Source organism: Ranitomeya variabilis, chromosome 4 (genome assembly GCF_051348905.1).
Source record: "Ranitomeya variabilis isolate aRanVar5 chromosome 4, aRanVar5.hap1, whole genome shotgun sequence".
NCBI lineage: Eukaryota > Metazoa > Chordata > Amphibia > Anura > Dendrobatidae > Ranitomeya > Ranitomeya variabilis.
The window spans coordinates 257,710,300-257,733,252 of record NC_135235.1 but is presented as its reverse complement, the minus strand read 5'-3'; the positions used below and the strand labels follow the sequence as shown (position 1 = coordinate 257,733,252).

At 49.6% G+C, this 22,953-nt stretch overlaps 1 protein-coding gene across 4 annotated transcripts in view; it reads left to right on the top strand.

Moving 5' to 3' along the window:
* Positions 1–22,953, top strand: part of CLSTN1 (calsyntenin 1) — a 105,306-nt gene that overhangs the window by 63,753 nt on the left and 18,600 nt on the right. For 2 of the 4 annotated variants that reach the window (XM_077249642.1, XM_077249641.1), the window contains 3 exons: positions 16,987–17,149; positions 18,595–18,645; positions 19,441–19,598. In XM_077249642.1, the coding sequence (XP_077105757.1) occupies positions 16,987–17,149; positions 18,595–18,645; positions 19,441–19,598 (372 nt within the window). The remainder of the gene's footprint in view (positions 1–16,986; positions 17,150–18,594; positions 18,646–19,440; positions 19,599–22,953) is intronic. The other 2 variants (XM_077249644.1, XM_077249643.1) reach the window with 1 other exon arrangement.

Here is a 22,953-nt window from a genome sequence, read left to right as displayed (position 1 = left end):
GGGCTGCAGTCAGAAGGCTGTGTGACCTTGTGCCTCTCCTTAGTATGATCAGCTTGTACCGTTCTAGACTTCATGTCTTCAGTGTAACCAGATGCCGGACCGTTCTGCCCTCCTGGTGCCCGCTGTACCTGTCCCAATGGAGCCAATATCCGCAGCGGGCCTGGAGGTCACTCTAGTTTTTGGTTCTCTGAAGACATTCTCGTACCGCTCTGTTTTTCCTGCATTGAAGATTGACATCTGACCGATCATATTTTTCTCAACATTTGGCTTTGATAACTGCGGCCAATGGGCCTTTTCACGGCAGCCGTTTAGGGTCCCAATTCTAAAGCATCACAAAACCCGTGGTGAAGTAGGAAAAGTCCTGCATAAGTGACCTGTGCAGCACTAGAGCCGTGCTCGGCTGATTATCCCCAGGCTCCGGCTGTAATGGTAGAAGACCCCAAAAACCCCTTTTGATTGCCTCTATTAAGTGTGATTAAAGGATTCCCTTACCCCCAATCCTCCCCCCATCCTCCGATCAAGTTAAGGTGACCCTGTGTAGTTAACCTTGTGGGTCGAAGCTTTTTTTTAAAAAAATTTTTTATACTCTAAGCTTATATGTTAGTGACCCAGGCCATTGCGATGGTAAATAGTAATACATAATAAAAAAAAGAATAAAAGTTAGTTATGGCTGATGAAATGTAAAGAGACATAAAAAGTGTGAAGTTGGTAGTTAACCCCTTCATGACCCAGCCTATTTTGACCTTAATGACCTGGCCGTTTTTTGCAATTCTGACCAGTGTCCCTTTATGAGGTAATAACTCAGGAACGCGTCAACGGATCCTAGCGGTTCTGAGATTGGTTTTTCGTGACATATTGGGCTTCACGTTAGTGGTAAATTTAGGTCGATAATTTTTGTGTTTATTTGTGAAAAAAATGGAAATTTGGCTAAAATTTTGAAAATTTCGCAATTTTCAAATTTTGAATTTTTATTCTGTTAAACGAGAGAGTTATGTGACACAAAATAGTTAATAAATAACATTACCCACATATCTACTTTACATCAGCACAATTTTGGAAACCACATTTTTTTTTTGCTAGGAAGTTATAAGGGTTAAAATTTGACCAGCGATTTCTCATTTTTACAGCAAAATTTACAAAACCATTTTTTTTAGGGACCACCTCACATTTGAAGTCAGTTTGAGGGGTCTATATGGCTGAAAATAACCAAAAGTGAAACCATTCTAAAAACTGCACCCCTCAAGGTGCTTAAAACTACATTCAAGAAGTTTATTAACCCTTCAGGTGCTTCACAGCAGCAGAAGCAACATGGAAGGAAAAAATGAACATTTAACTTTTTAGTCACAAAAATGATCTTTTAGCAACAATTTTTTTATTTTCCCATGGGTAAAAAGAGAAACTGGACCCCAAAAGTTATTGTACAATTTGTCCTGAGTACGCCGATACCCCATATGTGGGGGGAACCACTGTTTGGGCGCACGACAGGGCTCGGAAGGGAAAGTGCGCCATTTGACTTTTTCAATGAAAAATTGGCTCCAATCTTTAGCAGACACCATGTCGCGTTTGGAGAGCCCCTGTGTGCCTAAACATTGGAGCTCCCCCACAAGTAACCCCATTTTGGAAACTAGACACCCCCCAAGGAACTTATCTAGATGCATAGTGAGCACTTTGAACCCCCAAATGCTTCACAAATTGATCCGTAAAAATGAAAAAGTACTTTTTTTTCACAAAAAATTTCTTTTAGCCTCAATTTGTTCATTTCCACATGGGCAACAAGATAAAATGGATCCTAAAATGTGTTAGGCAATTTCTCCTGAGTACACCGATACCTCATATGTGGTCACAAACCACTGTTTGGGCACACGGCAGGGCTTGGAAGGGAAGGAGCGCCATTTGACTTTTTGAATGAAAAATTAGCTCCAATCGTTAGCGGACACCATGTCGCGTTTGGAGAGCCCCTGTGTTCCTAAACATTGTAGCTCCCCCACATGTGACCCCATTTTGGAAACTAGACCCCGCAAGGAACTTATCTAGATGCATAGTGAGCACTTTGAACCCCCAGGTGCTTCAGAAATTGATCCGTAAAAATGAAAAAGTACTTTTTTTTTCACAAAAAATTTCTTAGTCTCAATTTGTTCATTTCCACATGGGCAACAGGATAAAATGGATCCTAAAATTTATTGGGCAATTTCTCCTGAGTACACCGATACCTCACATGTGGGGGTAAACCACTGGTTGGGCACACGGCAGGGCTCGGAAGGGAAGGAGCGCCATTTGACTTTTTGAATGAAAAATTAGCTCCAATTGTTAGAGGACACCATGTCACGTTTGGAGAGACCCTGTGTGCCTAAACATTGGAGCTCCTCCACATGTGACCCCATTTTGGAAACTAGACCTCCCATGGAACTAATCTAGATGTGCGGTGACCACTTTAAACCCACAAGTGCTTCACAGAAGTTTATAACGCAGAGCCGTGAAAATAAAAAATCATTTTTCTTTCCTCAAAAATTATTTTTCTTTATTGCCTCTCATTGGGGGACACAGGAACCATGGGTGTATGCTGCTGCCACTAGGAGGCTGACACTATGCAAATAAAAAAGTTAGCTCCTCCTCTGCAGTGTACACCCCACCGACTGGCATTATACTCTTCAGTTTAGTTTAGTGTCAGTAGGAGGTGAACACGGGTCTTTCATTAGACCCTTATCTACCTCAATGTGCGTCGTTTCTTTTCAGGTTTCCGGAGGGATACAGGGTGAACAGTCACACCTGTAGTCCCACAAAGCGGACTATGAGTACGGCGTGTACTGCCACCCCGTATCCTCATAGAACCCTCTCCAGGACCAAGAGCCTAGCACACAAGCGTGCTTAGAAGTACGGTCCTGGCTCCGTCCCCCACCCACTCGCCCACCAGAGCCTGTCGGTTGGAGGAGACGAGGACGTCCATCAGCTCTCCGGACGTCTCACCCCCTTTTTTAAGGTTAGTGTCGACGTGGGAGGTTTTGAGGTAAGTATTTCCCATCAAGGGGGGGGGGGGTTTGGGGGTCTTACTAGGGGCTCCCAGATACCTGGTAGTTGCTTGCACAGATTGCCGCAGCACAACCCAGGTTTACAGATTTATTGCGCACAGGCGCGTTTCCTTTGGCTGCGGATCTCCCCTCAGGGCACAAAGCCTGCCTTCTATCGGTCGCGGGGTCCCTACAGGCTGTCGCACCGTCTCTTTTCCGGCGCCGCGGTCTGACTTCTCCAGAGGTCCCATCCAGCGCTGTGTTAGTCATCACAGACTGCCACGCGCTTCTTCCCGTGGCGCACTGCCGCGGTTTTCATGGGGCACACCAGCGCTGCAGCCCTGACAGGCCGGCGCACCGCTTCTCCCTGCGGCGCACGGCTCTGGCGCCGCTGGGGGTTTTTCTCTGCGGCACTTTTCAGTGGCACAGCCTGGTAGGCGGCTGCGCCGCCCGTGTCCCTGGCGGCGCTCTATTCCGGCGCACTATTCCGGCGCCGCGGCTCCTTTCCTCGGCCGCCGGCTCCTAATTTGCCTTCTGCCGGGGCCTACTTCCGTTTTGCGCTCCCCCACTTCCGCTTCAGCGGGCGGGCTTTTTCCTACCCGACATACTGTGTCCTGCCCACCGGCGCCTCTCTGACTCCGCCCCCTTCCTCCAGACAACGTCTGTATGTCCTGACCGCTTCTCAGGAGCAGGAGCTCACGCAGCGCGCCCCGCACTTTCGCCAGCGCACTCTTCTGTGGACAGCACCTCAGGGCAGGAGTTTCCACCTTTTCATCGGAGACCACCGCAAACTGGTCATCTCCCAGGACCGGGTCCGTGAGTAGCTGCACTGCAGACTGACACTCCCCTCTGCCCCACTGTCCCCTAACCCGCTGGCATTTTCTTCAGGGACCTCTCAAAATGTCTAACTCTAAAGGGGGCCGCTCTCGCCCTCCTACTTCTTCCTCTAAGTCTTCTGTCTTAGTCAAGTACTTTGCATGTTCGTCCTGTAACAGCAAACTTCCCTCAGGTCAGTCCTCTCCGCTCTGTCAGTCCTGCAGCAACCCGATTGTTCCCACCGCCCAGGATCCCCCGGCCGATCCGCCCGAGAGTGATACCCCCATCCCAGGCTGGGCCTCCTCTCTGTCTCAATCGGTGGCCGATTTGACACGGGTGTCTCAAACCCTGGTGTCCGTACTGGATCGGTTACCCCTGCAGACCCCTGCAGTTGCCAGCGGGTCGCAGGAACCGCCGCCCGAGCCCTCCTTGATAAGCCACAAAAGGTCCAGACAGGAATGTCGTTCTGAGTCCTTTTCTCGCTCCATCTCGCCACGCGGCCCTCCCCTGCGGTCGGTGTCCCCCCGATCCTCCTCCCCTGAGTCAGGCGAGGCTTTCTCTGATGCGCCCTCGGAGGATATTTCGGAGCTGGATTCTAACCAAATCGCCACCATGAGGGATATGGTCCAGATAGTCCAGAATCTCATTGGGGCAATAAACCAAACCTGTGGCATCAAGGATCCCTCTACGGAACCCGCAGATCAGGCGGTTTCGTTTAGACGGGCCAAACCACCTTCCAAGTTTTTTGCTCCTCATCCTGAATTCGTGGAAATCTTATCCAGAGAGAGAGAGAACCCGACCAGACGTTTTCATAGGGGTAAACGCCTGGGTGTGTTATCTCCTTTTCCTCCAGAACTTAGCGCCAATTGGACGGTCTCTCCCTCGGTGGATCCCCCTGTTTCCAGGCTGTCCACCAACACGGTGCTTCCACTGTCCGGCAGAGCATCTCTGAAGGACTCTAACGATAGAGTCGTAGAATCCTTCGCGAAGTCAGCCTTTGAAGCGGCTGCGGCGGCGCTATGCCCAGCTTTTGCTTCTACTTGGGTTTCTAAATCCATTTCCAAATGGGCCAAAGATCTCAGTCGAGGTATCCTGGACGGGGCGCCTCCCGCGCAACTAGCGGAGCTTGCCAACCAGATTTCCCACGCTGGTGAATATCTGGTCTCCGCCTCCCTGGATGCCGCGTCTTGTGCTGCTCAGGCTTCCAGCAATGCTGTTGCCATCCGCCGGACCGTTTGGCTCAAGGCCTGGCAGGCGGACTTATCTTCCAAAAAGTCCCTTACCAGTCTGCCCTTCCCTGCTCTCGTCTGTTTGGTTCCCAGCTGGACCAAATCATTAAGGACGCCACCGGGGGTACAAGTTCTCTTCTCCCCCAGGCTAAGCCTAGTCGCCCTCCTAGACGGCAGTTTCGACCTTTTCGCCGCTTCGCTGCGTCAAGCTCCTTTTCCCAGCAGCAACAGAGGCCACAGGCACGTCAACAGAAGAAGGCGGTGTCCTTTAGGCCCACTCCGTCCTGACGTCCTCGCTACTCCCAGGGTAGATCCTCCAGGCCCAGGACTGGAAGATCCACCTCTGCATGACTCTCGGCAAGACTCCAGCCCAACTCCCAGGTTGGGTGGCCGTCTTCTCTTTTTCAGGGACGTCTGGATTTCCGCAGTAGAGGACGCATGGGTCAGGGAAGTTGTATCCTCGGGATACAAGATAGAGTTCGTTTCACGACCCCGGGATCGTTTCTTCGAATCCCGTCCTCCAAGAGATCCCACTCTAGTTCCGGGCTTCTTCGCAGCCATCGCTTCTCTCCTCAAAGCTGGGGTAATCGTTCCCGTCCCAGAAAAAGAACGGTTCACGGGTTTCTACTCGAACCTTTTTGTGGTACCGAAAAAAGACGGCAAGGTTCGCCCCATTCTGGACCTCAAATTGCTGAACAGGAGAGTTCGTCTGAGACATTTCAGGATGGAGTCCCTTCGTTCAGTAATTGCTTCCATGGAGGCCCAGGAATTTCTGTGCTCAATAGATATCCAGGACGCCTACCTCCATGTCCCGATATTTCCCGGACATCACCGTTTCCTGCGCTTTGCAGTGCTCCGGGAACATTTTCAGTTCGTCGCCCTGCCGTTCGGCCTCGCAACCGCTCCAAGGGTGTTCACGAAGATCATGGCGGCACTGATGGCCATCTTGAGAGTCAGAGGCTTGGTCCTATTTCCATACCTCGACGACATCCTCATCAAGGCTCCGTCCTTTTCTCAGGCTCACGAAAGCCTGTCCATTGTTCTCGACACCTTGGTCCGTTTCGGGTGGCTGGTCAACCGGAAGAAGTCCTGCCTTATTTCTTCTCAGCGCATCATCTTTCTGGGCATGCTCTTCGACACTCGTCAGACCAGAGTCTTCCTTCCCAAAGACAAGAGAGCCACTCTTTGTCGGGACATACGCTTGCTCCAGGGTCCTCGGCGTCCCTCCCTCCGATCGGCCATGAGAGTTCTGGGGAGGATGGTGGCAACATTGGAAGCGATTCCCTTCGCCCAATTTCATTTGCGACCCCTTCAGCAAGCCATTCTGTCTCATTGGGACAGGTCTGTCTTCTCCCTGGATCGGCCGATCCGACTCTCTTCTCGGGTCAGGCGGTCTCTCAACTGGTGGCTGATGTCACCTCTCATCTCCCAGGGCAGGTCCTTCCTTCCAGTTCACTGGCAGGTGGTGACAACGGACGCCAGCCTGATCGGCTGGGATGCGGTTTTTCGCCACCTGACGGTCCAGGGCCGTTGGTCGTCGCAGGAGTCATCTCTGCCAATCAATGTCCTCGAAATTCGGGCCATCTTTCTGTCCCTCCGCCACTGGGAAATGATTCTCAGGGGCCTGCCAGTTCGGATCCAGACGGACAACGCCACGGCCGTGGCATATGTCAACCATCAGGGGGGGACCTGGAGCTCCTTGGCCCTTGCCGAGGTATCCAAGATCCTCCTTTGGGCAGAGGCGACAGTTCCGGTGATATCCGCGGTGCATATTCCCGGCGTGGACAACTGGGCCGCCGACTTCCTCAGTCGCGAGGGTCTCGCGGCAGGGGAATGGTCCTTGCATCCGGAGGTCTTCCATCAGATTTGTCTTCGATGGGGGACTCCGGACGTGGATCTCACGGCATCTCGAATCAACAGGAAGGTTCCGCAGTTCGTCTCCAGGTCTCGCGATCCTCTCGCAGTGGGCGTCGATGCTCTGGCCATTCCTTGGTCACAGTTCGTGCTGCCCTACCTGTTCCCACCCCTTCCTTTACTTCCCAAACTGTTGAAGAAGATCAAAGCGGAAGGGGTGCCGGTCATCCTGATCGCCCCGGATTGGCCCAGGAGAGCTTGGTTCGCAGAGCTCGTCAACCTTCTCGCGGACGCTCCCTGGCGCCTTCCAGACAGGCCCGATCTCCTGTCTCAGGGTCCGATCTGCCACCCGAATTCTCGGTCGCTCAGTTTAACGGCGTGGCTGTTGAGACCGCGGTTCTAAGAGCATCCGGCCTTTCGGATCGGGTGATTCACACCATGATTCAGGCTCGGAAGCCTTCGTCTTCCAGGATCTACTACCGTACCTGGAAGGCTTACTTCCGTTGGTGCGAGTCCAACCGCGTTCCATCTATGACCTTTTCCCTGCCTTCTCTTTTGGCCTTCCTTCAGGCAGGACTGGATTCGGGCCTGGCTCTTAGCTCCCTGAAGGGCCAGGTTTCTGCGCTTTCCATCCTCTTTCAGAAGACTTTAGCTTCTCGGCCACAGGTTAAGACCTTCCTTCAAGGAGTAGCTCACACTGTCCCGCCTTACAGGGCCCCTGTGGATGCATGGGATTTAAACCTGGTACTGGACGTTCTGAGGGTTTCTCCCTTTGAGCCCCTTAGGGAGATTCCTCTATCAGTTCTATCTTGGAAGGTGACTTTTCTTGTGGCCATCACGTCTATTCTCCGCGTTTCCGAGTTGGCGGCTCTGTCTTGCCGACCTCCGTTTTTGGTCATTCACCAGGACAAGGTGGTCTTCCGACCTCCACCTTCTTTTCTTCCTAAGGTGGTTTCCACCTTCCACCTCAACGAGGACATCATTCTACCTTCCTTTTGTCCAGCTCCGGCTCATCCTCTGGAGCGATCGTTGAACAAGCTGGACCTCGTCAGGGCAGTGAGGATCTACCTGGATAGAACCTCCATTTTCCGAAAGACGGATTCCTTTTTCATCATTCCTGATGGCACGCGCAGAGGCCAACCAGCTTCTAAGGCGACTATTGCTCGCTGGATCAGAATGGCAATTTTGGAGGCTTACCGGGTCAAGAACAGAGTGCCCCCTCCTGGGATTAAGGCTCACTCTACCCGGGCAGTCGGCGCCTCCTGGGCGGTGCGCCACAGGGCTTCCGCCCTACAGCTTTGCAAAGCAGCAACTTGGTCTTCCATCCACACGTTCGCCAAATTTTACAAGGTCCATACCTACGCTTCGGCGGACGCCAGCCTAGGAAGAAGGATCTTGCAGGCGGCAGTGGTGAGTCCCCTGACCTGATGGAAGTCTGTTTTCCCGCCCTAGGGACTGCTTTGGGACGTCCCATGCTTCCTGTGTCCCTCAATGAGAGGCGATAATGAAAACAGGATTTTTGGTTGCGTACCATAAAATCTGTTTCTTGGAGCCTCCATTAGGGGACACAGCTCCCTCCCAATGTTTCTGTTGTTATATGTTATATGACTGTCCTCACGTTTACAGTTCTCAAGTTTGTGGTTATGGTTTTTCAACCTTGTTCATTATCTCCTACTGCTTTCTCACTAACTGAAGAATATAATGCCAGTCGGTGGGGTGTACACTGCAGAGGAGGAGCTAACTTTTTTATTTGCATAGTGTCAGCCTCCTAGTGGCAGCAGCATACACCCATGGTTCCTGTGTCCCCCAATGGAGGCTCCAAGAAACAGATTTTACGGTAAGCAACCAAAAATCCTGTTTTTAGCCCCCAATTTTTTATTTTCACAAGAGTAACAGGAGAAATTGGACCCCAAAAGTTGTTGCCCAGTTTGTCCCGAGTATGCTGGTACCCCATATGTGGGGGTAAACCACTGTTTGGGCACACGTCGGGGCTCGGAAGGAAAGTAGTGACGTTTTGAAATGCAGACTTTGATGGAATGGTCTGCGGGCGTCACGTTGCATTTGCAGAGCCCCTGATGTGCTTAACAGTAGAAACCCCCCACAAGTGACCCCATTTTGGAAACTAGATCCCCCAAGGAACTTATCTAGATATGTGGTGAGCACTTTGAACCCCCAAGTGCTTCACAGAAGTTTACAACGCAGAGCCGTGAAAATAAAAAATCATTTTTTCCCGTCTCCCATGACAGCACACCTGAGAGAGGGATCCGCCCAGTCAGGACAGGAAACCTACTGAAATAAAAGGGCGGTACCTCTCCCTCGCTTCAGTTGGGTTTCCTGTCCTGATGGGAACCCCTTGTGCTGAAGAACGGCGGTTCGATTTTATTAACAGAAGATCTTCTTACCCGCTCCTGTCCCGGCACTGGAAGCACAGGCAGGGCGCCTGTATGTCGGCCTTCAGGAGCGGTAGCGCCGTTCGCAGATCCCATAGGGCTCTTGCGCACGTGCGGGCGTCGGTCCGGCACAGTCCGGACTCCTGGGGCCGGTCTCTGTCCGCCACGCCGCTCTCTCCCCCTTAGCTGGGCCACTTCCGGATGCGCGGCTGACGTTGCACGCAAGGTACGCTGGGAGTGGGCGTGCCCGCGTGACGTCAGACCGGCGCGCCGGATCCAAGATGGCGGCGCCCATGCAGAGAACGCCGGTAACGCCACAGGCTACCCGGCGGTATCCAGGGGAAGGAAAAAGAGCGCAACGGTCACCGGAAGAGGTGGAGAGCACGAGTACCCTTTATTAAGGGAGAAATAACGCTGGAGCAACGCTCATTTCCATACAGCTATTCCAGACATGGAGGATCGTATGGAACTCCAGCAGCAGCAGCAGCCTTTACAGCAGCAGCAGCAGCGTGAGCCCCTGTCAAGTGATACGCCTGCTCACCAGCGTACCAAAAAAGATAGCCGCTCGAGCGCAAGGAGTGGCAAACGCCCTGGTCGGTCGTCTCAGGATTCTACCCCCAGAAGAATCGTTCCACGTGCTCCTAGTCCGCCTCAGATTCCGGTACCGTTTGTGGTCAGCGGGTGGTGAGTGATCTACGTGAATGTCACCCTGGTGGTAATAGGCTACATTTTCTGTTTACTTGGCAGGCGCCGAGGAAGGCTAGCTCCAAGACCAGGAATAAGGAATGTGCCCTCTGTAGAGCTCCGTTGGCAGTCCAGTGGCAGAAAAGTCTTTGCTTAGATTGTATTCAAAAAACCATCCAGGAAGAAACCCCTGACTTTGCCTCTAGTCTAAGGGCAATAATTAGAGCAGAAGTAGAAGGCTCTGTTAAAGCGGCCCTTAAGAAAAAGGGTAGTAGAGACCCAGAACCAGTTTCCGCGTCGGAGGTTTCTCATTCTGAAGAGGAATATCAGGAGGATCCATTGTCTCCCTGCTCCTCCGCCTCTAAGTCCCCTGGCTCCTCTTCAGATAGTGATATTGGGGGGCGTCCATGCTTTCTTACCGAAAACATGGACAAACTGGTTAAAGCCGTTAGAGCTTCTATGGGCCTAAAAGATGAGAAGACAGCCAAATCCCTGGAGGACATTATGTTCGGAGGGTTGGAGGAAAAAAGAAAACGTACGTTTCCCGTTAACTCCAAAATAAAAGCCCTTATTGACAAAGAATGGAAAAAGCCGGAAAAATCGGGTAATCTGCCCTCGGCTTCTAAAAGACGTTACCCCTTTGAGGAAAAAGATTCAGAGACTTGGGATAAAGTGCCTAAAATTGATGGCGCAGTAGCAAAATCTTCTAAAAAGATATCCCTTCCCTTAGAGGACTCTGGGGTATTAAGGGACCCCTTAGATAAAAAGGCGGACGGTTTCTTAAGACACACCTGGGAAGCAACCGCAGGCGCTCTGAAACCTGCAATTGCAGGAACCTGTGTGTCTCGTTCCCTTATTGTTTGGCTACAGCAAATAGAGGAGCAGTTGACATCTAAAGCTCCAAGAGACGAAATTTTATCTAATGTGACTATGGCTAAAGGGGCGGCCGCCTTTATAGCAGACTCATCAGCAGATTCCGTAAGGTTGGCGGCCAGAGCTGCAGGTTTATCCAATGCAGCTAGGCGTGCTCTCTGGTTAAAGGGGTGCCCGGGAGACCTGCCCTCAAAAAACAGACTCTGTTCTATACCTTGTGATGGCCATTTCCTCTTCGGTAAAAAGTTGGAGGACATTCTGGAAAAAGCCGGTGACAGGAAAAAGGGTTTTCCTCGCTTTCCAGTGGACTTTAGAAGGCCTTATTTTCGGAGGGGCAAATTTAGTAGAGGCCGCCCCCCGGGAGACAGAAGGGGCTGGGACTCCAGAGACAAAAGGGGATGTGGATATATGTTTAAAGGTCCCTCAACTTCAACTAAAAAGCCCTCCCAATGACGCCAGGCCAGTAGGGGGGAGGCTTTCATCTTTTTTCCCAGCCTGGGTAAACATCTCCCCCTCTCATTGGGCTCTGATGGTGGTCAAAGACGGCCTAAAAATAGATTTTGTTTATCCACCGCGACGGACTTTTATTTCAACACCCCAAAGAAAAACCCCGGAAGAGCAGCTAGCCTTGGAAACAGAGGTACTAGAGCTGGTTTCAAAACGTGTTTTGATAGAAGTCCCGTGGAAGGAACAGGGAAAAGGTTTTTATTCCCCTCTTTTTTTGATAAAAAAACCAGACGGGTCACTAAGAACTATCGTCAATCTAAAACGCCTCAATCAATCGGTAGTAAACTGTTCCTTCAAAATGGAGTCTGTAAATACAGCGATAAAACTCTTGTTCCCACAGTGCTTCATGGCAGCTATCGATTTAAAAGACGCCTATTATCACGTCCCAATTCATCAAGATTTTCAAAAATTCCTAAGGGTAGCGGTTTATGTCCAAGGTTGTCTCAGGCACTATCAGTACACTGCCCTCCCGTTCGGCCTGTCAATAGCGCCAAGAATTTTTACCAAGCTGATGTCAGAGGTCATGTCCTTCCTCCGCTCACGGGACGTGGTAATAGTTCCATATCTGGACGACTTCCTGATAATAGGGAACTCAGCGGCACACTGCCTGTCACAAATAGAAGAGGTTATGACGACACTAGAATTGCTGGGGTGGAAAATAAATCTTGCCAAATCAAGGTTGACGCCGGAGCCGGTTCAGTCCTTTCTAGGCCTGGTTCTGGACTCCGGGCGTCAGCTTTGTCTTCTACCAGAAAACAAGCTGGTCAAAATCCAAAATCTTGTGGAAACAGCAATTCAACACCCTGTAATGACTTTGAGAAAAGCAATGTCCTTGCTGGGCTCTCTGACGTCCTGTATACCCGCAGTAAGATGGGCTCAATTCCACCTAAGATTATTACAGTGGGAGGTCCTGTCGGCGCAAAAACTGTTAAAAGGGCGTTTAGAGGGCAAGCTGTGTCTTTCATTGGGGGTAACGGATTCCCTAAAATGGTGGACCATAAGAAATCATTTAACATCTGGGGTCCAGTGGGTAACTCCGATAGAACAGGTCATCACCACAGACGCAAGCGGTACAGGATGGGGAGCTCATTTAGGGACTCTCTCTGTTCAGGGATCTTGGTCCCATCTAGAGTCACAACAAGCGTCAAATTTAAGGGAATTATGGGCAGTAGAAAGAGCTGTGAAACACTTCCTTCCCATCATTCAGGGCCACCATACCAGGGTCATGTCGGACAATCGCGCAGTGGTGGCATATATCAACCACCAAGGGGGGACGAGATCCCCTTCCCTAATGAAGTCAGCGTCTGTCCTCCTACAAATAGCAGAACACCACCTGCTATCCCTCTCTGCTCTTCACATAAGGGGAATCGAGAATTCGAGAGCAGACTACCTAAGTCGCAAGACACTGAGGCAGGGGGAGTGGTCTTTAAATCCCCGGGTCTTTCAAGAGATAGTGCAGGCCTGGGGCTTACCTGTGATAGATTTGTTTGCCACTCTAAACAACAGGAAGGTAGACAGGTTCTGTTCACTAGACCCGAGGGAGAATCCCTTCGCAGTAGATGCCCTGCAGATTCAATGGGATTTCAGTCTCGCGTATGTGTTTCCACCAATAGCAATGATACCAGCAGTAGTGAGGAAAATCAGAATGGAGCAAGCGAGAGTAATATTGATTGCTCCATTTTGGCCGAAAAGACCTTGGTTCTCCCTCCTGAGACAAATGTCTATAACCGATCCGTGGATCCTACCAGAGATTCCGGACCTACTAACCCAGGGCCCAATATGCCACTCTCAGGTGAAGGGCTTCCATCTTGCAGCCTGGAATTTGAGAGGGCATTACTGAGTAGGCGGGGGTTTTCGCCGGGGTTAGTTTCCACCTTATTAAAAAGTAGAAAACCAGTAACATCTAGAATTTATGGTAGAACGTGGAAAAAGTTTCTGGATTTTTCGGGGCAACCTTTGGGGGACAAGGCTCCTGTGGGTACCATCTTAGAATTTTTACAAGCGGGTTTACAACTGGGGTTGGCAACCAATACACTCAAGGTCCAGGTGTCGGCATTAGGTGCCTTATATAATTGCAATCTTGCCTCCAATAGATGGGTGTCCCGCTTTATTAAATCCTGTAGTAGGTCTAGACCGATAAAAATTCAGAGACTTCCCCCGTGGGATTTAAATCTGGTATTAAATGCTCTAACCAATAGTCCATTTGAACCCCTGCAGGAATCATCATTAAAGATACTCACTCTTAAAACGGTACTCCTGGTTGCGTTAACATCAGCCCGTAGGGTGAGTGATTTACAGGCCCTGTCCGTCTCCCCTCCTTACACGCAAATTTTTGATGACAGGGTAGTACTCAGACCAGATCCGGCATACCTTCCAAAGGTTGTACTTAAATTTCATAGAAGTCAAGAGATTGTGTTGCCCTCCTTTTGTAATAATCCTAGGAACCCAGGGGAGGCAAAATTTCATACACTGGATGTGAGGAGGGCTATTGTGCAGTACATATCCTTGACTAATCAGTGGAGAAAAGATCAATCCCTTTTCGTAGCCTTCCAGGGTAGTAGGAAAGGATATGGGGTATCCAAGGGTACTATTGCTAGGTGGATTAGGGAGGCTATTTCATTATCCTATGCTTCCTGTGGCGCCCCGATCCCTGATGGCATCAAGGCTCACTCCACCAGGGCCGTGTCTACTTCCTGGGCTGAAAAAGCAGAGGTATCGATAGATCAAATTTGTAAAGCCGCTACCTGGTCCTCTCCGTCTACCTTCTTTAGACACTACCGGCTAGATCTATCCTCCTCGTCTGACCTTACCTTTGGTAGAAGGGTGCTACAAGCGGTGGTCCCTCCCTAAGGTGGTTCTTTCTCCAAAAATCTCTCAGGTGTGCTGTCATGGGAGACGGGAAAACACCAAGGTTACTTACCGGTAGCCGGTTTTTCCGGAGCCCATGACAGCACCTGTATATTCCCTCCCTTCTTTTTTCACCCTTTGGTGCGCACTTTTTAGCTGGGTGTATTTTGTTATATTTATAATGTGGTGATGGATTACCATGTACTAACCAAAAGGGCCTCTCATGCTCTGGAAAACCAACTGAAGCGAGGGAGAGGTACCGCCCTTTTATTTCAGTAGGTTTCCTGTCCTGACTGGGCGGATCCCTCTCTCAGGTGTGCTGTCATGGGCTCCGGAAAAACCGGCTACCGGTAAGTAACCTTGGTGTTTCTTTTCTCAAAAATGATGTTTTAGCAAGCAATTTTTTATTTTCACAAGGGTAACAGATGAAATTGGACCCCAATAGTTGTTGCCCAGTTTGTCCCGAGTATGCTGGTACCCCATATATGGGGGTAAACCACTGTTTGGGCGCACGTCGGGGATCGGAAGGGAGGGAGCACCATTTGACTTTTTGAACACAAGATTGGCTGGAATCAATGGTGGCGCCATGTTGCGTTTGGAGACCCCTGATGTGCCTAAACAGTGGAAACCCCTCAATTCTAACTCCAACACACCCCTAACCCTAATCCCAACTCTAGCCATAACCCTAACCCCAACACACCCCTAACCACAACCCTCACCCCAACACACCCCTAACCCTAATCCCAACCCTAACCCCAACACACCCCTAACCATAACCCTAACCACAAGCCTAATCTTAACCCTATTTCCAACCCTAGCCCTAATTCCAATCCTAACTCTAATTCCAACCCTAACCCTATGTGCCCACGTTGCGGATTCGTGTGGAATTTTTCCGCACCATTTTTGAAAAATCCGCAGGTAAAAGGCACTGCGTTTTACCTGCGGATTTACCACGGATTTCCAGTGGTCTTTGTGCGGATTTCACCTGGGGATTCCTATTGAGGAACAGGTGTAAAACGCTGCGGAATCCGCACAAAGAATTGACATGCTGCGGAAAATACAACGCAGCGTTTCCGCGCGGTATTTTCCACACCATGGGCACAGCGGATTTGGTTTTCCATAGGTTTACATGGAACTGTAAACCTGTTGGAAAACTGCTACCAATCCGCAGCGGCCAATCCGCTGTGTGCACATAGCCTAATTCTAAGGCTATGTGCACACGCTGCGGAAAATGCTGCGGATCCGCAGCTGCGGGTCCACAGCAGTTTCCCATGAGTTTATAGTTCAATGTAAACCTATGGGAAACAAAAAACGCTGTGCATGTCACTTCTTTCTGCGGATTCCGCAGCGGTTTTACAACTGCTCCAATAGAAAACCGCAGTTGTAAAACCGCAGTGAAATCCGCAGAAAAACCACGGTGAATCCGCGATAAATCCGCAGCGGTTTTGCACTGTGGATTTATCAAATCCGCTGCGGAAAAATCCGCAGAGGACCAGAATACATGTGCATAGCCATAGCCTAACCCTAACCCTAGTTCTAACCCTAGTGGGGAAAAAAATAAAAAAAATATTTTCTTTATTTTATTGTTGTCCCTACCTATGGGGGTGATAAAGGGGGGGGGGTGTCATTTACTATTTGTTTTATTTTGATCACTGTGATAGGTTTTATCACAGTGATCAAAATGTACATGGAACGAATCTGCCGGCCGGCAGATTCGGCAGGCGCACTGCTCATGCGCCCGCCATTTTGGAAGATGGCGGCGCCCATGGAGGGGACGGACGGACACTGGGAGGCTCGGTAAGTATGAGGGGGGGGGGCACGGGGGGTGGATCGGAGCACTGGGGGGTGGATCAGAGCACGGAGGGAGCGGACAGGAGGACGGAGGGGAGCAGACCACAGAACGGAGGACTGGGGAGGAGATCGGTGGGGGGCAGATCAGGGTTTCCAGCCATGGCCGATGATATTGCAGCATCGGCCATGGCTGGATTGTAACATTTCACCACTTTTCATAGGTGAAATATTACAAATTGCTCTGATTGGCTGTTGCACTTTCAACAGCCAATCAGAGCGATCGTAGACACTTGGGGGCAAAGCCATCCCCCCTGGGCTAAAGTACCACTCCCCCTGTCCCTGCAGATCGGGTGAAATTGGAGTTAACCCTTTTACCCGATCTGCAGGGACGCGATCATTCTGTGACACAGCATATGCGTCACAGGTCGGATTGGCACCGACTTTCATGACGCATATGCTGTGTCACAGGTCGGGAAGGGGTTAAAGCGCTCGTCCGGTCTCAGAAGTAAAGTCTGCAGTCACTGTGCTGAATTGTGACAGTGTGTAGTGCGCATGCTGTCAGGATTCCCCGTTATTCCCGGTGCTTGTGAGCGGTCACGTGATGACATGTATGTGATTTGCATACTTGCGGCCTCCTGCCAACAATCCTTTTGTATTGACAGCGGCCTGGAGAGACTATTCGGCAGTGACCACATAGTTGCCCGCTGTCACATTTCGGCAGCCTGACTGCAGATTTTTCTCCTGCGACCAGACATTGTCTTTAAACCCTTCACATAACCTCGGTGACAGTACTGAGGATAGCCAGACGTTCCCTGACGTACGGAAACGTTGTGTTTGCCTCCCATCTTCTCATCTCCTGTAAATGTCGCTTCGTCGTCAGCGCTTCATTCCGGAGTTTTGTGGTTTGTGTCATTTTCTTTTTCTTGTTTCTCATAGAGGACCTGGAATTCATAAGAAATGAATGACGCGCTCGTGTTTTTGTGTCCCCAGGCCTGTGACAAGGAATGGCATCACTATGTCCTGACCGTTGACTTACCCACCGTCACGCTCTACGTCGATGGTGTTTCATACGATCCTTTCACCGTGACGGAGGATTACCCGCTACATCCCACTAAACTGGACACTCAGCTGGTAGTCGGCGCCTGCTGGCAAGGTAACGGTCCAGTCTGTAATCTGTAGGCCCCTCATAGACTGATCAGTGACGGCTCCGAAGCCCCTTCTATGTAGAGGACATCGCTGATGTATGACCAGGCGGCCTTGTGCATTGCACTTTTTTTCCTTTTTTTCTTCTATTGATCTCTGTATTGGTGACTGAAAGATTAAGGAATATTATATAGTCCAGCAGTGACTACAGCTGCTGTGAAACTACAACTTCCAGCATGCCATGGCATCCTGCTGGAGAGGGACTCTCTGGAGACCACTGACCTTATACAGGGTGTTAGGGTCAGTCCTACGTAACATTCACCGCACGCTCAGCTGCAATTGTATTCTTTCTCTTTCTTTGGAGAAATGATCTTTCACGTTCAGCTGCTGCACTCCTGTCCGGACCTCGCCCTGCCCTCGCTGCCCGGCATGTGTGCCCGAGCTCCTTCTACCAGCCATGCAGCTGTATGAGCAGGACATTATCAGGATGGGTTTTCAGCATCTGAACAGTCAAGTACGTTCCCATTCAGTGACCACAAGCAGAGAAAATGGTGAGGAACTGAAAGTCAAAGTACATCAGAAAGTTGCAGAAGTTTTCTTCATACAGTGATAAAAATCAGGAGTCACTTAAAGGGGATCTCAGGAAGAGACGACGCATAGACTATTATTAGGATCAGCCAATATTTTGTGGGGGTCCGATATTCAGCACCTTCACTGATAAGTGGATTGAAGTGATGCGATGAGGCGCTGTGCCCCCTGTAAACTGCTGACTGGGGGGTGCAGATTCAGATCTGGTATGGATGCCGGACAGACCCCTTCAGTGCGTTGCTGGACACGTGGATGCCTGTAGTTGCTGAGCTATTCATTACCATGCACATCAGGCCATGTTGTGTCTGTCGCGGCTTCTGCCTGTGTGTATTCTGCCGGATTGTGTTGCAGAGGTCGCCATATATCGAGACCTGGGCGCTCCCTCAGCCGCACCGCGTCCTCTCTTATCAGGCTATGTGCACACGTTGCGGATTAGGCTTAGGAATTTCTGGTGCGGATTCTGCATCTCTTGGCAGAAAACGCACGGATTTTGTGCGTTTTTGTTGCGGATTTACTGCTTTTTTTTTTTTTAACCCTGCGGATTTCTATAATGGAATGGGTACAAAAACGCTGCAGATCTGCAAAAAATAAGTGAAATGCTACTTCTTTTAATCCGCAGCGTTTCCGCATGGAATTTTCCGCACCATCAGCACAGTGGGTTTTTTTCCATTGATTTACATTGTACTGTAAATCACTTGCGGATCTGCAGTGTTTCTGCACCTCAAAAAACGCTGCGGATCCTCAGGAAATCCGCAACGTGTGCACATACCCTAACAGTGCATTTATTGTCATAACCTGATGACGGTGTTACAATGTCCCTAACCCTGTGGTCACTTCCCCTGTTTGTCCCCTTTTACTTCTCTGCAGAGTTCTCAGAAAGTGGAAATGTCAGTGAGCCAATGCCAGAGAGCGATGCAGGTGGCTGCAGTTCATCCCCGTCCTCCTCCACCGCGCACACATTTCACCTCATTCACACCCCGCATGAAAAGCAAAGCTCATTTCTCGCTTTATTTTCGGGGTTTGCTTCTGTCCCCCTTCTGTTTTCAGGCTTTTTTTTTTTTTTTTATCTTCCCCTTCACGTAACTCAGGAGCAATCCTAACATGGTCCATTCTGTCTGTGTAATGCTGGAGGGAGAAATGAGAGGATCGCTAGTCTGCAGAGACACAAATCAGTCCCATATAGATGAAATATGCCCGATAGGGGCATAGTACAAAGGCAAAGCAACCAATGGGCATCCGGGCTGCCTGGGACTTGTGGTACCAGGGAACAACATTCCGTTATGTGTAATTTTAGCTACACTTGAGATGCATCATTAGATCGTGCGCATATAAAGGCTAAATCCAATACGAGCATTGCAGATACTCGGAGGCCGAAGTGTCCTCAGGGAGCAGCAAGAAGTCATGGTGCCCTCGTCTTCACAGTGCGCCCGCAGCATCGGGCTCTCCTATCCTCTTGATGACACTTTTACTACAAGAGAATAGCTCTTGACTCCCTCAGTTTAGGCTTATACCATGCTTTTTCTATCTCCACTTCCACCCGTCACCTCCAGGGCTCATCTGCATGTCCTCCCCCACTCGTGGTCCCTGGATGCAGCCAGGTGGGCACCACGACTGGACAGTACTAACCTGCATGTGGCGCTGTAACATCTTTTAAAGGAGAACGGCAAACCCATATAGCGGAAATACTGACTGCTGTCTGCTTCTTATGTCAAGGTGGGGAGCAGCACATGGCCCAGTTCTTCCGTGGAAACCTCGCAGGGTTAATGATTCGTTCTGGAAAGCTAGAGAGCAAGAAGGTCATTGATTGCTTGTATACCTGCAAGGAGGGACTGGAGTCCCCACCCGCTGACGGAGGTGATAAAGGGATTAAGGTGAGTCCACATGGGAGAAGACTAAAAGTGATAACATTCAAATTCTGTACCAATAATTATAAAACTACCTCACCCCATCATACATACATCCTGTATTATACTCCAGAGCTGCACTCACTATTCTGCTGGTGCAGTTACTGTGTACATACATTACTGATTCTGAGTTACATCCTGTATTATACTCCAGAGCTGCACTCACTATTCTGCTAGTGCTGTCACTGTGTACATACATTACATTACTGATCCTGAGTTACATCCTGTATTATACTCCAGAGCTGCACTCACTATTCTGCTGGTGCAGTCACTGTGTACAGACATTACATTACTGATCCTGAGTTACATCCTGTATTATACCCCAGAGCTGCACTCACTATTCTGCTGGTGCAGTCACTGTGTACATACATTATACTGTTCCTGAGTTACATCCTGTATTATACTCCAGAGCTGCACCACTCACTATTCTGCTGGTGCAGTCACTGTGTACATACATTACATTACTGATCCTGAGTTACATCCTGTATTATACCCCAGAGCTGCACTCACTAATCTGCTGGTGCAGTCACTGTGTACATACATTACATTACTGATCCTGAGTTACATCCTGTATTATACCCCAGAGCTGCACTCACTATTCTGCTGGTGCAGTCACTGTGTACATACATTACATTACTGATCCTGAGTTACATCCTGTATTATACCCCAGAGCTGCACTCACTATTCTGCTGGTGCAGTCACTGTGTACATACATTACATTACTGATCCTGAGTTACATCCTGTATTATACCCCAGAGCTGCACTCACTATTCTGCTGGTGCAGTCACTGTGTACATACATTACATTACTGATCCTGAGTTACATCCTGTACTATACCCCAGAGCTGCACTCACTATTCTGCTGGTGCAGTCACTGTGTACATACATTACATTACTGATCCTGAGTTACATCCTGTATTATACCCCAGAGCTGCACTCACTATTCTGCTGGTGCAGTCACTGTGTACATACATTACATTACTGATCCTGAGTTACCTCCTGTATTATACCCCAGAGCTGCACTCTCTATTCTGCTGGTGCAGTCACTGTGTACATACATTACATTACTGATCCTGAGTTACATCTTGTATTATACTCCAGAGCTGCACTCACTATTCTGCTGGTGCAGTCACTGTGTACATTAATTACTGATCCTGAGTTACATCCTGTATCTCTTTTTTATTATAAAAGTACAAAACAAAACTTACAGACAAACTCAATAACAAAACAAATTATTCACAGTCCCCAAAAGTCCAATGTCCAGCATATTTATACAAACAAAATGTTCCTCCATTTCATTAATACCCCCAGCAAGGGAAGAGACCTCAACCTATATTCCTTTTTCCTCTCCCCTTGTACCTTTTTCCCTCATACACACCCATGCATTCATCCCTAGAAAAATAAACAAAAGTCGGCCAACTGCCCTAAAGAAAGTGAATAGGCCACCTGGCCAAAACTTAATCATATATTTTATATATATATATTTTTTTATTTTTATTTTTTTTCCTTTTTTTTTTTTTTTTTTTTTTCCTCCTAAACTAAACCACCACCATTCCCCCAAAGGTCCCACGAAAGTTTGTGGCCTATCACACAAGGTCCCACGAGAGTTTGTGGCCTATCACACAAGGTCCCACGAGAGTTTGTGGCCTTCACTATACAACAAGGTCCACAGAAGTTTATGGCCCTTTTATCCTCTTCTTGGCATCCCGCCGGACGTCCATTCTCCAAAACCCATCCCCCCACCCCCCAAGAAACCCCCCACCCCACCTAAACTAAATCCCCCCTACACGCATCATAGTACACATGTAACATATATACAACCTTATAATAACATATAATCAATAATAACATAATAATAACCAATACACACCTTAACCATGACCAAAGAACAGGCCCAAGTTCAATGCTTGCAAGCCCTATACCCGGGTTACCAATTACAAAACAAAAATCTATAAGTGAGGGTTACAGCCCACCACCAGGAACTGGAGACCATAGAGGCTCTCACCCTAATCTACCGCACATCACCCTGACCCTCCCTAACAACACAAAAGAGAAAATCCTGTCCCTATAGCCCTACCAATCTCTCCCTACCTGCCCCTACCTGTCCCTCACTGACCCTCACTACCAACCTAATACTAACTACCTGTCCCTAAAGACTGTCCCTATCTGTCCCTCCCTGTCCCTACACATCTATCTGACCCTACAAAATAAAGATGAAAAGATAAATAAGACTAACTCAACCCTATCACAGGCACACAGAACCTAACTCTCCCTAGGGCACATTAAAGGAGAAACCCCTCCAAAGAAGAGAGGCCCTCCCTGCACCCAGCCTCTCAAACTCCAGCAAGCGCACTTTTGCCAGGTCACCCAGGATGTTCCTAATCACCTCTTCCCTGGGGAGGACTTTCCACTGAGTAGACACTAGACACCGTGCATTCCACGTGTGGAACCTAGTTACTAAACTAACTAAGAAAACAGTGCCCCGATCTCGGCCACCAAGGGACCTGAATGCCCCATAGGCCCACTCCGCATAGGAAAGGCCTGCCAGCCTAGGCCAGCCAATGGAAGCACCCACCCTGCTGTAGACCTCTGTATTAAAGGGACACCGAAGCAGGAAATGCTCCATGCTTTCAAGCATACCGCCACACTCTTCGCGGGGACAATCCCGGTCATCAGAGCATCTGCACTTCAGGTTGTCCCTCACATACAGCTTCCCATGGAAGCAGCGCCAAGCCAAGTCCCAAAACTTCAAGGGGATCCGCTTAGAGTTCAATAACCCGAGCCCCACCTCCAGATCCCAGCTTGGGCAATCCCTGAGCGCCAGGGGCTTCTGAAAGTGGGTCAACAGGACCCTATTGTCAAGTAACCTTCTCGACATGGTCCTGATCTCCCACACTCCCAGACCCCACCGACGGATCACCTTCAGAACCGGGGTAGCATAAGCCGGAAGATGCCCATGAGGTGTTCGAAGGTCCTTTACCTGCCCTCCTGTCTCCCATTCCTGGAAGAAAGGCCGAAACCACCCCCTACAGGAGAATACCCACAGAGGAGCCCTCTCTGACCAGAGGTTGGCGATGTTTGCCTTAAGAAAGGTGTTTACTAGAAACACCACTGGGTTGACCATACCCAACCCTCCTAGTCTCCTCGTGCGGTACGTGACCTCCCTCTTGATTAGGTTCAGCCTATTTCCCCATAACAATTGGAAAAACAGGCTGTAGACCCGTGTCCAAAGAGGCTCTGGCAAGATGCAGACGCTGCCCAAATATATTAGCAAAGGAAGCAAATAGCCCTTGGCAAGACTAACCCTTTCCCTTAGGGTCAAA